The 14527-nt window shown below is 50.5% G+C and overlaps 1 protein-coding gene across 1 annotated transcript; it reads left to right on the top strand.

Annotated features, from left to right (window-relative positions):
* Nucleotides 1-342: 342 nt before the first annotated feature.
* Nucleotides 343-13982, top strand: LOC149281313 (tyrosine-protein phosphatase non-receptor type 4-like). Its single transcript, XM_089499495.1, has 26 exons — nucleotides 343-480; nucleotides 2072-2179; nucleotides 2728-2770; nucleotides 2851-2929; nucleotides 3296-3340; nucleotides 3545-3597; nucleotides 4132-4252; nucleotides 4865-4952; nucleotides 5876-5964; nucleotides 6419-6482; nucleotides 6801-6973; nucleotides 7776-7844; nucleotides 8306-8440; nucleotides 8586-8744; nucleotides 9755-9905; nucleotides 10318-10401; nucleotides 10616-10672; nucleotides 11078-11234; nucleotides 11531-11697; nucleotides 11789-11879; nucleotides 12316-12377; nucleotides 12619-12765; nucleotides 12852-12980; nucleotides 13117-13265; nucleotides 13396-13531; nucleotides 13899-13982. The coding sequence occupies exons 1-26, from the start codon at nucleotides 343-345 to the stop codon at nucleotides 13980-13982; spliced, it is 2778 nt and encodes a 925-aa protein (XP_089355621.1).
* The last annotated feature ends 545 nt before the right edge of the window (nucleotides 13983-14527 follow it).

Consider the following 14527-nt stretch of genomic DNA (forward strand, 5'->3'; position numbering starts at 1 on the left):
GATAAAGGGCAATTGGGACACAGGAGTGATGGGAGTGATAAAGGGCGCACAGGGAATGGGAGAGAAGAAAGGGGATGGGGATGGGAGAAAGGAGAGAAGAGCGAGATGGGGAGAGACATTTAAATAAATAAAGTGATTTAACAAAGTATAGGAGGGAAGTTTACTTGAAAGCAGAACCCGAATGTAACATTTAGAGCGTCAGAGGCTGAGATGAAACGGAAGGAAGTTTCTTTACTGAGGGTGGTGGATAAGTGGAACAGCCTCCCGGCAGAAGTGTGTCTCGTTACGGGAGAAGCCTGGTTATTTTGTTTCTTTTCTCCCGCAGACTTTGTTCGGACAGTAATGACCGCACGTTTTCGGTTGCCTGCTGGCAGAACCTACAATGTACGAGCGACAGAGCAGGAACGAGACCGACAGAGCGCAGAGGTGGTCTGCAATCTCCTCCTCCTGGACAACACTGTGCAAGCCGTCCGTGTAAATGTGAGTGAGGACTTCTCGTATAGCGCGGGCCCAGGGGTGCATGTACATAGATGGGGGGGCAGGGGCACATGTACATAGATGGGGGGGATAGGGTGGGCTCAGGGGCACATGTACATAGATGGGGGGGCAGTGACACATGTACATAGATGGGGGGGATAGGGTTGGCTCTGGGGCACATGTACATAGATGGGGGGATAGGGTGGGCTCAGGGGCACATGTACATAGATGGGGGGCAGTGGCACATGTACATAGATGGGGGGGGATAGGGTGGGCTCTGGGGCACATTTACATAGATGGGGGGGGGCCAGGGGCACATGTACAAAGATTGGGGGGTAGCGTGTGCCCAACGTGACATGTACATAGATGGGGGTTATTACCCATGTGCTGCCCTCCCATACATCAGACTTTAGAAACCCTCCGTTTCTGACCCGGTTTAACCCTCGTCCAGCCGCTGCTCTCTTATTAGGGAAATCGTTCTACTTGTTAAAAGCTTTGGATGATTTTCTTGCACATTTACACCGCTAATCACCGAGGTTCCCTGAAACGTAGCGCCGTCTCCTGCACTGCGTCGCCCTATCCCTCGCTTGTTTAAATTCTCTTACTGTATTAGCCTCTACCACTTCTTTTGGGAGGCTGTTCCACTTATCTACCACCCAAGCACTTACTACTTTTGCTCAGTTCCTGAAATTATAAGGCCCCATTCATTGATAAAGTATAACCCGAAGGATGCCGGAACTCACGCTTTTCTTATAAATTAAAGTAACAAAAATGAGCCGTTTTATTTATTTTTTTCTCGTCGTTTCATGGCGCCGGGTGCTCTTTGCCCGCAGTCGGGTATTAAGTAAGAACTTGGCATTTAGTTGAGTATAAAAATAGAATAAGTGCAAAAAGTCCACCCAAAATGAGTTAATAAATCACTCGGTAAGAGACGGCCAGCTGCCTTTGCGATGGAGCGGATTGGTCAGCTTCTGATTCGGATGCTGCCGACGATACGTGTTTTGAAGCCACTCGTGTTCTGAATCACTTCCCCCATTAGCCTTTACCACGTCTGTTGGGAGGCTGTTCCACTTATCTACCACCCTCTCTATAAAATAAAACGCCCTTACGTTAAATGTAACAATAAGGATAAGGGAATGTATCCGGAGCTCTGTATGCTGCCATGTGTCTTTGATTGATCCGTTACCCAGCGCGGTTGGTTGCAGACCTGGGTGCTGTGTAAATGCACCATGTTTAAGACGTATGAACCCATTTTATTTGCATACTGATAGTGAGTCTGTTCCTAAGCAGGACCCGGAAGCCATGTGCCGGATCGCAGCTGCCGGCGGCCGTCGTGTTGTTGGCAGCAGCCCCGGATGCCGCAGCCCAGGGTCAGCTTTCTAGAGATACCATTAAAGGGCCTGAGTTGTTGTGCAGATCGTGGCCCTTTTCCCGGAATTAACCCTCTCGTGTTCATTTGTTACAGTTAGTGCAGCGAGTGGACGGATTTCCTCTCTGCGCCGTTTAGCGAATCGTTCCCTTGAATGCTTTGAGTGGCGCTTTGTTTTTTTAATTTCTCGTATCCTCATTTTCCCTTTTTTCCCCTCGTTTTCAGAAACATGACCACGGGCGAGTCCTGCTAGACGCCGTGTTTAAGTTCCTCGATCTGACCGAGAGAGACTATTTTGGATTGCAGCTGGCTGACGATTCCTGCGAGAACCCCGTAAGGAGGGCCGAGGCGGTCCGATCCCCCTTTATACTTAAACCCTCTCTGTCATGGCCGGTCCCAGGGACCCGTGTTCTAGAACGTTCGAAGCTGCGCATGTTATGTGTGGAGCCGCGAGGCGCTCTCTCCATCCCGTGTGTTTAATACTGCAGTGTGGGGGTCCTCACCGAGACCGCTGGATATCTGATCACTTGTTTAAAGCTCATAAACTCCCGTTTTAGGTCTCCTGGCGTTGTTGGTATTTCCACATATTTTTGTTGTTATTATTACTTTTATTATATTTTTATTAAAAAATATTTTTGTTTTTATTATTATTATTTTATAGTTTTCTTAATATATTGTTTTTGTTATTACTATTTTATTATATTTTTATTAATGATATATTATTCTTGGATTAATAATAATATTATTATTATTCATTTATCAATATTATTTGTATTATTATTTTATTTATTTATATGGCGCAAGACAATTCCCGCAGCGCATCTTACAGTCCCTACATTCAAAGTGTCTGACATCTTAAGAACCCTTTATTTTTTTTTCAGCGATGGTTGGACCCAAATAAACCCATCAGAAAGCAGCTAAAAAGTAAGTGATTGTCCGGAGCTTCCTGATCACCCTGCGCAGTTTCGCTTTTCTTTTTTTACATATCTGTTTTTTAATCACAGGAGGATCTCTGCATCACCTGAGCTTCAGAGTCAAGTTCTTTGTTTGTGACCCGAGCAAACTGCAAGAGGAGTACACGAGGTGAGACTCCCAGCGGAGGTGGTAGAGGGTAATACAGTGAGGGTATTAAACATGCATGGGATAGACACACGGCTCCTGAATCTAAGACGAGACCAACGAATGATTTAGGTTGCAGTCTTTACAGCAGGAGAAACCGCGACTAGACGGGGGCCGGATGGGGCCGATCTGCCGGCAGGTTCTGGGTCTCTTTGTTTGTTGCCCCAGCCAGGTGCATTTTGATTTGTTTATTGACATTTCCTCGTCCAACAATAAGTAAATAATAAATAAATGTTGGCTGTGATACAGAGTGATTATTATTCCCGGATACCCGGCTGTGAGACCCCTGAGACCTGCTTCGCTAACGACCGCTTCTTTCCCTCTCCGCAGATACCAGTATTTCCTGCAGATAAAACAAGACGTTCTCAGCGGGAGGTAAGCTGAGCCGCGCGGCGCATGGGTTCGTTAAATGCGGCTTTCCTGCTGCTTTCGCCCCAAATAAAATGTACCGGAATTTAGTTTTCTACAGTTATTGCGGTTTTTGGGGGTGTCGGGCAGTTGATGGTGTTTTCTTTCCCGCCGGCGCGACTGGCGGAGCTTCGCTGTCTGGGTTCTGATCTCCTTCTGCTTGCGTTCCAGGCTGCCCTGTCCCTATAACACCGCGGCCCTCTTGGCGTCGTACGCAGTTCAGTGTAAGTACCGCTATTTCCCCCGAAATTTCTGCCCCAAGAAATGCCCCCCGTCTATTGGAACGCATTCCCCCGTAAGAGCGAGTCATTATAACACATCCGTTTATTCATATAGCGCCAGCAGGTTCCGGGGCGCTGTTACAATATGTTTAAAACTGACAGTATATGGAATGGACAATAACGGTAACGTGCATTAACCCTTTCACTACCACGTGAATGCAGCGGTAACGTCCTGGCTTTATTGCAGCGGCAGCAACATGAATGAGGTCATCAGCGGCATCTACTGTGTGGAAGAAATTCTAAGTTTTTTCATACCAACATTATTATTTTTTGTGTGTTTCTATGGTTTCCACAACCCCCCCCCCCCCCCAAAAAGGCTGTATAGTTTGTGTGGATCTATGAAACACGGAAAATGGGAATCTACAAAGAAAAAAAATGGCAAGAAAAACGGGGGGCTAATAAGGAACCTCTTGTTCAGGATGCTCTGTAGTTACTCGCTTGGCATTAACCCTCCGTCTTTCTCTCTCCCTCCGGAAGCTGAACTAGGTGACTACAGTAATTCGGAGCACTTGCCCGGCTACCTGAGCGACTTCACGTTCATCCCAAACCAACCCCTGGATTTCGAGAAAGAAATAGCAAAACTGCATCAGCAGCACAGGTAACCCTACTCCGGGGTGCTACTTGGTTTCTGTGCTGATGGGACGTAAGAGGTTAATCCCTTCACTCCTAGATGACTTAATTCATTTGCTCAGATCTTTTGTGTGAATGAATAATTGCCGCCATTAGGCACTTGCTGTGGAGTTGAAGGTTTAATCACCGATAACGGTTCTTCCCGGCTGCATCTCATACCCCCCAGCAGGGGCAGGTTTCGGGGGCCAGATACTTTTGGCACCGCGTGTCTCGTGTGGGATTCAGTTGGGCAAAGAACTAGAGAGATCGTTCCAGGAGACATCAGTTTGGCTACAAATAGACCAGCGAGCGGTAACATGACCCCTCACCTGGTGAGGTGATAGGAGGCGGCGCGGAGTCCTTTTAACTGAACACAATGTTTCCCGACCTGTACGTTTGGGGTCGGAAGACCTCGGGGGTCTGTCTGTCATGTGACGTTACCGTAAGCTCGGTGATGGCTGACCACCGGAACTCCGGCTTTTGCGTGACTTTCTGACGCCTCGCTGACTGTCTATCCTGTGGCTTTAAGCCGGTTATTGCGTTCTTGATCAGAATAAGTGGTTTGAATTGAGTTCTAGACGCCTCCTTTCCTTTTCCACAGAGGCCTGACTCCAGCGGAGGCGGAATTCACGTACCTGAACACGGCGCGCACGCTGGAGCTGTACGGAGTGGAGCTGCACTACGCGCGGGTAAGCCGGGGGTCTCCGTCTGGCCGGGGGAAGGGTTACCCCAGCACCTATAGACATTATAGAATCACGGCCGCGTTCCAGGTCCTTTCGGCGTACGTGATATGAATGTAAAAGTGTTTCGGAACCCCCCCCCGCCCCCCGAGAACGCGACGTATCCTCTAATGATTTCCGTGGCTGCTGGTTACTGATGATATACTTATCATTTTCTGCGAGTGCCGTTTGTTGCCCTGTGACTGAGCGGAGATGGGGTGAAGGCGATGATTGATGTGTAATTATAACACATAGCCCCCCCCTCCGGCTCCCGTAACGCTCGCCCCCCCCCCGAATGTCTCCAGGGACCGTCCAGCTGTCACTTGTGTTGCTTCCACTTCAAAGTGCGAGCTCTCGTAATAATTCCTCCGAGTGCTTCCTTCCTGCCCCCTGCCGGTAGTTGTGAACGGTAGTGAATCGCGTTGAAGGGGTTACAGTGCGTCGCGGGTCGCTGGTGGTCCTCGGCTCTCGCCGGTACTAAACCTTCTCTTAGCTTCTCGGTGAAAGAAGTGAGCGATCGCCGGCTGCCCCCCATCGGTGGAATCGTAATGTTTTAATTTAAGCCGTTGGCGGGGAGCCCGGTCCGTGTATGCGGTCCGTGTATGCGGTCCGTGTATCCGTGTCATTTCTGGTATGTTAACGTGACACTTTCTCCTTCTTCCCTGCTCTATATTTAGGGTCACAGTCCACAGATTGCACGACCTGCCCCCCCTAGCTGTACATCAGGGGTCTGCATGTATAGTTTTTAACCCTTATTTTTCCTGGATCGTGTTTAGTAGTTGACGGGGGCGATCACTGACCTGCTCTGTCCTCTATTTCATACACTTTTTCCTCCCCAGGAATGCCGATTCTTTATTAAATAAATTCTCTCTCTCTTTTTTTTTTTGTTGCAGGATCAAAGTAACAATGAGATTCTGATCGGCGTCATGTCGGGGGGAATATTAATTTATAAAAACAGGGTACGCGTCAACACCTTTCCATGGTAAGGGCTTTTTATCTGGCGTTACGACATTCTTTAAAATCCTTTAAAACGCGAAAAAATTGTTTTATTCCCAATATCGAGGAAAACTTTTTCTACGGGGTTCCCGGGTGAATGAGCCGAGGGGCTGGAAGGACATGCATAGGGGGTTTATAAATCCCACCCCAGACAGGGGGCAGTCTGGGGCAGCGAAAGCCCCTCGCCAGGGGTCCGCGGATTGTCGTATCCAGACTCCTGGGTCTCCGTCCCGCCGGAGATTCTGGATTTTTTTGGGTAGCGAACAAACGGCATCAGCCAATACGAACGGCTGCCAGGCCGACGGCCCCCGTGCCGACGGCCCCCGTACCGGTAACCTGCTTCCCCAGCAGCCCCGAGCTTTGGGGTTAATTCCATGCGTTTTGGGAATTTGGGTTTCCAGATTTCTGAAAATGTTGTTTTTTCTTCTTTTCTTTTTAAGGTTGAAGATCGTAAAAATTTCTTTTAAGTGCAAACAGTTTTTCATCCAACTCCGGAAAGATGTGGTGAGTCCTGCGGCTGCACTGTCCAATTCTGGCCCCTGGGGCCATGACGCTGTTGGTCAGGTGAAATACCCCAGTGATTTACGGCGGGTTCCCAGTGTATGGGGGGGGGGGGCAGCGGCTCTACGTTCCGGACTCTGACGGGGGTTCAGAACCGACGGCGGGCGCTCACCGGCTGATTGGTGTCTGAGCGCTGGGGCTGATTGCCTAAGCAGCAAATAGTAAATTCTATGGAAACGCGGCACCTTCTCTGCTGTTAGGCAGATCAGAGGACAGCGGGTTTTATGTGCGATTCCTAGTGAGTTTTATGTTCCCTTTCAGAACGAGCACCGAGAGACCTTGATGGGGTTCAACATGGTGAACTATCGCGCGTGCAAGAACGTGTGGAAGGCGTGCGTGGAGCATCACACCTTCTTCCGCATGGACGTCCCGCTCCCCCCGCAGAAGAACTTCTTTACGCAGTATTTCACCCTGGGCTCCAAATTCCGGTACTGGTAAGAACGATCCCGACGCGAGCGCCTTAAAAAATATTCTCGTAAACAAAGAGTCCGCGAGGAGGAGCCGCGCATTTAAATTCCCTCACTGTAATGGCCTCTACCACCTCGGCTGGGCGGAAGCTCCAGTTTTTGTTTTTGTGGACCTCCAGCGTGCGGCGTCATACATGAGAAAAGCCTTATCCTAAAATGTAACGACCCGTCGCTGGGTCCCTCCAGAGAGGAGAGAGACTTAAATATATAAAGGGATTTAATAAAGGACAGGAGGGGATTTATTTCAAAAGAGGAGCAAGAGACAAAATTACAACAAGAGACTGAGATGGAACGGAGGGATGTTTTACTTTACTGAGAGGGTGGTAGATAAGTTGGACAGCCTCCCAGCAGAAGTGGTAGAGGGTAATACAGTGAGGGTATTAAACATGCATGGGATAGGCATACGGCTCCTGAATCTAAGACGAGAGTCACGAGACCAACGACTGATTAAGGTTTGAGTCTTTATGGCAGAATAGATGGGCCGGATGGGGCCGACCTGCCGGCGGGTTCTGGGTTATATAATAAGCACTAAACGCAGTTTGACGCCGGCTGCGTCATCTGGTAACGGGGACCAGGTGCATGTTGGGAAGTATGTTCTACGCACAAGAGACGAGTAACGAGAATGAATGAGTTAATAAAATACATTTTAAAGCTCATCCCATAACGGCGGATCCTGTGATGTGATTCGCGGGGTCAGTGAAGTCGGTTACCGCGATATATTTATATAATTTATACGATTTATGTGATTTATACGATTATTTCTCGCCAGCGGGAGGACGGAAGCCCAGTCGGTGCAGTACGGGAAGGAGAAGGCCAATAAAGACCGGGTATTTGCCAGGTAAGTGCCCCGGCGCCCGGCTCTGTGCCCGCCAGCTTCCCTGGAACAGTTCCCTTGCTTCCTGTTGCCATGCCTCCAAACTGTCCCGCTTTGCGCACGACAGTCCCAATCTTGCCTCTCCATGCTGGAACTGGTGCAGTTTTTTCCGTTCCGTTGGCAGACTCTTCCCCCGGGATTATTTAACGGACCGCGTGGCTGATATCTTTGTCCCTGCAAGTCTTTTGCCCAAATTACAAAATAGAACTCCTGGCAATTGTTTTAAGAAACTAAATGCACCATATGCCCCCAAGCTTCAGGGTTTAGGGGGTAGTCAGTACGTGGCACCACGCCGGCTGCTGTGTCCGGGGCAATCCGGCAGCTTCTGTATCTCAGTCGGAGTAGATCAGCCGCCATCTTCCTGGACCCCGTGAGAGGCGAGAGAGGGAGATTCTCGTACTAAATGCTCGGATCCTTTCATCCAGATCTCCAAGTAAACCGTTGGCGCGGAAGCTGGCCAGCGAAATGGACTGGGAGGTGGTGAGCCGGACCTCGCTGTCTAACGAAAGACTGGAGACCAAAAGCCTGCCCTCCCGCTCGCCCCCCGGGACCCCCAATCAGTAAGTAACGTCCCCCTATCCGTGGCTTTCACTCATAGGAGCCGGCTCGTGGTGATGAGTGATTGTAGCAAGTGTGACGTGCGGTGAGGATGAGCGCTCTCTCCGGGGGCAGTCTCGCAGGTCTCGCTTTTTTTTTTTACCCCAGCCGGAACTCCACCTTCCCCCCGGAGCGCTCTCGCCTGCGCCCATCGTCCGTCGGGCATTTGGTTGACCACCTGATTCACTCGTCTCCCAGAGAAGTCTTCGCTAACCACAGATCTCCGTCCTCCACGCAAGCGAACAGCATTGTCCTGGACTCTCCTCTGTAAGCCCGGTCATGTCTGCCCCCATCTTACGTCCTCCCTGTTACTCCCGTCTTACGTCCTCCCTGTTACTCCCGTCTTACGCCCTCCCTGTTACCCCCGTCTTACGTCCTCCCTGTTACTCCCGTCTTACGCCCTCCCTGTTACCCCCGTCTTACGCCCTCCCTGTTACCCCCGTCTTACGCCCTCCCTGTTACTCCCGTCTTACGCCCTCCCTGTTACCCCCGTCTTACGTCCTCCCTGTTACCCCGTCTTACATCCTCCCTGTTACCCCGTCTTACGTCCTCCCTGTTACCCCGTCTTACGTCCTCCCTGTTACCCCCGTCTTACGCCCTCCCTGTTACCCTTTCCTTGCGGTCTGTGCTTCTTTGTCCATGTTGACCCTTAAATATAAAACTAGAGCCATTGTTTCCCGGCGTGCGGTCCTCCGCTGAAGCTTTCACTTTGGGTTTTTATTTTCGCTTTTAGCGAGAATTGGGTGTAAAAATGAAAAATATCCGCTGCTCAGGGATCAGAATTCTCCCGTTTTTTTTCTTTTCTGGGTCTTTTAAGATTCGTTAACAGGGATCGGTTACGGAAACGCACATTATAGACGATTCTGTTACAGATATTGGGGAATCTTGTAGGTCACCTGATTAGCCCAAAATATCCTCCGGCGGAGATAATTCTGGGAATCCGGAGAGTTTTACTTTGTAAAGCAGGTGAAATGGAGCTGAAGCTCGTTGAGATGAATGGCTGGCCGCGGCGTTACTAATTTATCTCCAGATAACGGGCCGGATGGGCCGCCGCTGCACGCCGCGTGTGTGTTTTGCACGGTTTCAGGGCTTTTCACGGGTCGGATAATCTGTAGAAAGCGTCGCCCGACCCAACCGCCATCTCTGTGGATGATGTGGGGATAAAGCCCTCCATGACAGAAAGCATACAGGGGGTCAAACAAAAGGTTAACGGGGGTGGGGGGAGCAGGGATATGACAAAAAAAAAACAAACAACTAAACTCTGAACTCTGCTGCAGATCCCAAGATAACGTGGATGCCGCCCCCCCCGCGCTGCCGCCAAAGCAATCAAAAAAGAGCAGCTCCAACCAGATTTACCACTCCGAGCCCGAGCTCGACAACCACGTCAACGAAGCCTTCGACCCGTCCTGGACCCCCGAAAAATCTGCCGTAAGTCTCTCGCGTACACTCTCCCACTCGCTCGCTCTCGCACACACTCACTCTCAGCCTGTCACTCTCCCCTCTCTCACTCGTCCTCTCACTCGCTCTCTCTATGCACACACACACTCTCTCACTCTCTCTCTCTCCCCCTCTACACACACACACTCTCAGCCTGTCACTCTCTCCCCCCCTCTCTCTCTCCCCCCCTCTCTCTCCCCCTCTCTACACACACACACTCTCAGCCTGTCACTCTCTCTCCCCCTCTCTCTCTCGATAGCGTGGATTTCGTTAAGGTCCTCTTTCTCCACTGATCTTGGTTAAAGGTCAGCGGTGAGTGGCTGTCGACTATATTGCCGTAAGTCTAGCGGCGCTTGACACCCCAAATCTCCCGTGTTTTATTTTATTTTTTTCACTCTTGCAGCCGAACGGCCTCGCGTCTCACGATAATCTGGTGCTGATCCGAATGAGACCGGACGAAGATGGACGCTTTGGCTTCAATGTCAAGGTAAGACACCATTCGGCGGCGGTTACAGACGTGTAGTGTGTTTAACCCCTTGCTTTAAATTACTATAATTATTATTATATTTTTTAATTTGTTCCTTTCTTTTAAAAAAGGGCTCACGTTGCTCAGCTTGCGCTGCATTTGAAGAGAAATCTTTATATTTACTTGACTTGGGTCTGATTTAATAAATGATGTTCCGTGTTTTTGCCCCCCACAGGGTGGTTTTGATCAGAAAATGCCAGTTATCGTTTCCAGGGTTGCTCCAGGAACATCTGTAAGTATTGGCTGTTTTTAACACTAAAAAAATGTTTATTGGTTAATTTAGTCAGAGAGTCCGTCTGGGTGATTAAGACCAAGTCATTCTATTGTTTCCCACAGGCACTATGATAAGGAGTCAGGTTTAGTAGATGGGGGCTCAGATAACAGAGCGAGAATCATACAAATGGCTAAAAACATTATATTATTGGGCAAAAACTACAATTGGGGTAAAAAAAGAAAACGGCAGAATATTTATGAAAACGTATTTTTACTTTTATACGAGGAATAAAAGGTTTAGTAGGAGATCCGGTTTAAAGAGACAGTCCCACCAAAAGGAGCGAAAGTTTGGGGTCGGACAGTATTCACCGATAAGAAGCCCGGCGCCGTGACCGTAACTCGGGTAACAAACCGTCTGTTTCAGGCCGACTTATGCGTTCCGCGTCTGAACGAAGGGGATCAGGTTGTACTGATCAACGGGCGCGATGTGTCGGAGCACACGCATGATCAGGTGGTCATGTTTATCAAGGCAAGCTGCGAGCGGCACTCGGGGGAACTCGTCCTTCTGGTCCGGCCGAACGGTAAGAAAGGTCCTGAGGAAGCCGCCGGCTGTCATTAATACTCGCGTTTGGTTCTCGAGGGGTCTTTGGGTTCCATGAAGGTTCCGTCAGGACACGGAGTGCTTGGTGTGCTTTGTATTAGGTGTTGGTCGCGCATCGATGGGATAAGAGGCCGGATAGTATCACGGAGGGCCGGGGGGTGAGGACACGTCACAGGAGCCGTGTACTAAGCATGTTTATCCGAGAGATCCGTGACCGCTTCGTTACGGCAGCCGTTATGGGGCGCGTTATCTTAACGAGTCCTTAACTTTTGCCAGCTGTGTACGACCTGGTGGAGGAGAGAATAGAGAACGAGCCTGACTTCCAGTACATACCGGAGAAGACCCCCATGGACGGCGGCCCCTCCAACGGCGATGCGCTGCGGGAATCCATGATCCAGCTGGCGCAGGGGCTGCACGACGGGACGGTCCTCGCGCAATTTGATGTAAGAGATTTCCTTCGGTCTGCTTATGGGGGCCGGGGGGATGCAGCGTGATACGTACCTCATCGCATTGTTTCTTTTTCCTCCCCTGTAGCAACTTTACCGGAGAAAACCCGGAATGACCATGTCTTGTGCCAAATTACCTCAAAATATTTCCAAAAACAGATACAGAGATATTTCGCCTTGTAAGTCCGACCTTTCTTCACGTTATCCCCCCCCCCTATTACATACAGCTAAATGCGGCCCCTCTCGCTGCAGCTCCCCCCACAGGCAGCCATTATCGGCGGGTTTTGGTATTTTCCGCATTGGGTGTCAATTACAATCCTAGAACCCGATAGCGTTCAATGATTTGTGTGAAAATATAAAAAATAGAGCAAAATCTGGAAGGTGTTTCAAAATTTAATCTAAAAAGACAAGTTTTTTGTTAATTCGTCATTTTTATACACCCTGGAATGGGGCGGAATAAATAGGGCTAATCCGGAGATCCCCGGCCTGACTTTAACTGGGTTTGCGGATTGATCCCCCCATTGATATGGGGGGGGGGGGGCTCTTGATTTTTTAATAGTATAATTCTTATATTTCTGCTGCCGATTGAAAGCCGACCGATGACTCTTCTTCCAGATGATGCCACGCGGGTCATTTTGAAAAGCGGCGACGATTACATCAACGCCAACTATATCAACGTGAGTCCTGCGCGGGGCGACGGACAGTGCCTGCTTCCCGCTGCCCAGCGAATCCCATTACCATCCCATCGATGCTTTTCTGCAGCTTCTCGCCGTCGGATCGGAAAGCGATGCCCCGAGAACGTCCTCTCTGGCGGAGGGCGACCCGGCGCTGCGTTTAGTTGACACGGCCCGGTTGTGCGCCGCCCGACGCGTTTCTGTGTCGCGAAGCTCACAATCTTGTGTCGACTTCTGTTTGCAGATGGAAATCCCTTCTTCCAGTATAATTAACCGATACATCGCGTGCCAGGGGCCGCTGCCTCACACGTGCCCGGACTTCTGGCAGATGACCTGGGAGCAGGGCTCGTCCATGGTGGTGATGCTGACCACTCAAGTGGAGCGGGGGAGGGTACGTTCGTCCCGCTTCTCGTTTCGGGAATTTCTAGAGTACGATAAATTCCGTAAAAAATCCTAAAGCTTCTTGTTTGTGTGAAGGTGAAGTGCCACCAGTACTGGCCGGAGCCGACCATCGTGTCCGAATTCGGGAATTTCCAGATCTCCTGCCACGCGGAGGACGGGAACCCGGCGTACGTGTTCCGGGAGATGACGCTCACCAACCTGGAGGTCTGACCCCGCTCTCAGTAACCGTTGCTGGATCTGTGTATTGTTGCGTGTAGCGCCCTCCTATGCCGTAGCGGCGATGATACCCGCTGTCTGTGTAGCGCGTCTGATACGTTGGATCCGTCTGCTCCTGTTTCAGAAAAGCGAAAGCCGCCCGCTGACGCAGGTTCAGTACACGGCGTGGCCGGACCACGGGGTCCCCGACGACTCCAGCGACTTCCTGGCCTTCGTGTGCCTCGTGCGGAATAAGAGGTCTCATCACGCCGAGCCGGTGGTCGTCCACTGCAGGTAAATCCGCGGGAGATCCGGGATAACCGCGTTCCACGCGTGCCAACGGGTTACCGCTGATCTCAGCCAATCACAAGCTCCGCGTTAATGCTTTATTATGATGCGTTCGCTGACGTCTCTTGCGTTGCAGTGCTGGGATTGGCCGGACGGGCGTTCTGATAACCATGGAGACGGCGATGTGCCTGATGGAATGTAACCAGGCCGTGTACCCTCTGGATATCGTCCGGACGATGCGAGACCAGAGGGCGATGATGATCCAGACTCCGGTAATATCATTTACTTCACGTAACCGCCTAGATATCACCCCCGTATTCCGTTTACTGCCCCTGCGAGTAACCCTAACCCCTAAAACAGCTGAGATAAAAGTTGCAGCTGCCCTACTTCTCCTCCATGCTCCAATGAGTCTTGCTGCTGATTGGCTGCGTAAAGTCAGGGGCAGGAAAGTGTTCTCATTCAAATCAATAGGAGCGCTTTCCACGCATTTACAGGGGGGGGTAAGTATATCTCGTGTGTGGAAAGTAGGGGTAAAATGTATAGGAGGGGGGGATTCTGCAGAAACTTCCAGAGACCCCTCAGCCGCCGTTTGCACGAAAGCCTCTCCTCTCCAACGCCGTTGTGTTTTCTCTTTCCCAGAGTCAGTACCGGTTCGTCTGCGAGGCCATCTTGAAAGTCTACGAAGAAGGGATCGTTAAGCCCCTGAAGAACGACACTTCGTAAACGGCGGCTCGCGGGGTGCTTTGGGTACAAATGAAGAAATCCCTTCCCGCAGCGGGGAGCGGAGCGGACGGCCACCTCCTCCGGCTGGCGGGTTTCGCTGGCCCAGGGAAGGCGTCTGATGGATTTTGAAAACTTCAGCACTGTTGCACTTTATGTTGAAACAAACAAAAGAAAAAAAATAGAAACCTATATTTCTCACGCATCGGAGGACTTTTTTGGAAAAAAAAGGAATTCAGCTCCTGCTTTGCTCTGAATGTAACTTTGCTTTTTTGTGCCACAATCCACCCCCCTCCCTGCACTGTTTAACAGTGTGTATGCCAGAGGGGGGGCGTGATATACATTTCACCGCCAGGTCGGCGTCCCTGGCAATGCACAGGTTAATCGCGTTGTCCGCACCTTCATCTGATTGTTCGGCCGCAAGCGCTTCCCGGGTCTGTTGGTGCCTTTAACGGCCATGATTGACCCAAACTTTTTGGGGTCTGTCGGGTTCCAGACTAGACCCTCGTAGAAGAGCCTCGGACCTTCTGAGGAAGCTGCGCTCTCGT

Source organism: Sceloporus occidentalis, unplaced genomic scaffold (genome assembly GCF_023333645.1).
Source record: "Sceloporus occidentalis isolate IW3139 unplaced genomic scaffold, rSceOcc1.0.p SCAF_136, whole genome shotgun sequence".
NCBI lineage: Eukaryota > Metazoa > Chordata > Lepidosauria > Squamata > Phrynosomatidae > Sceloporus > Sceloporus occidentalis.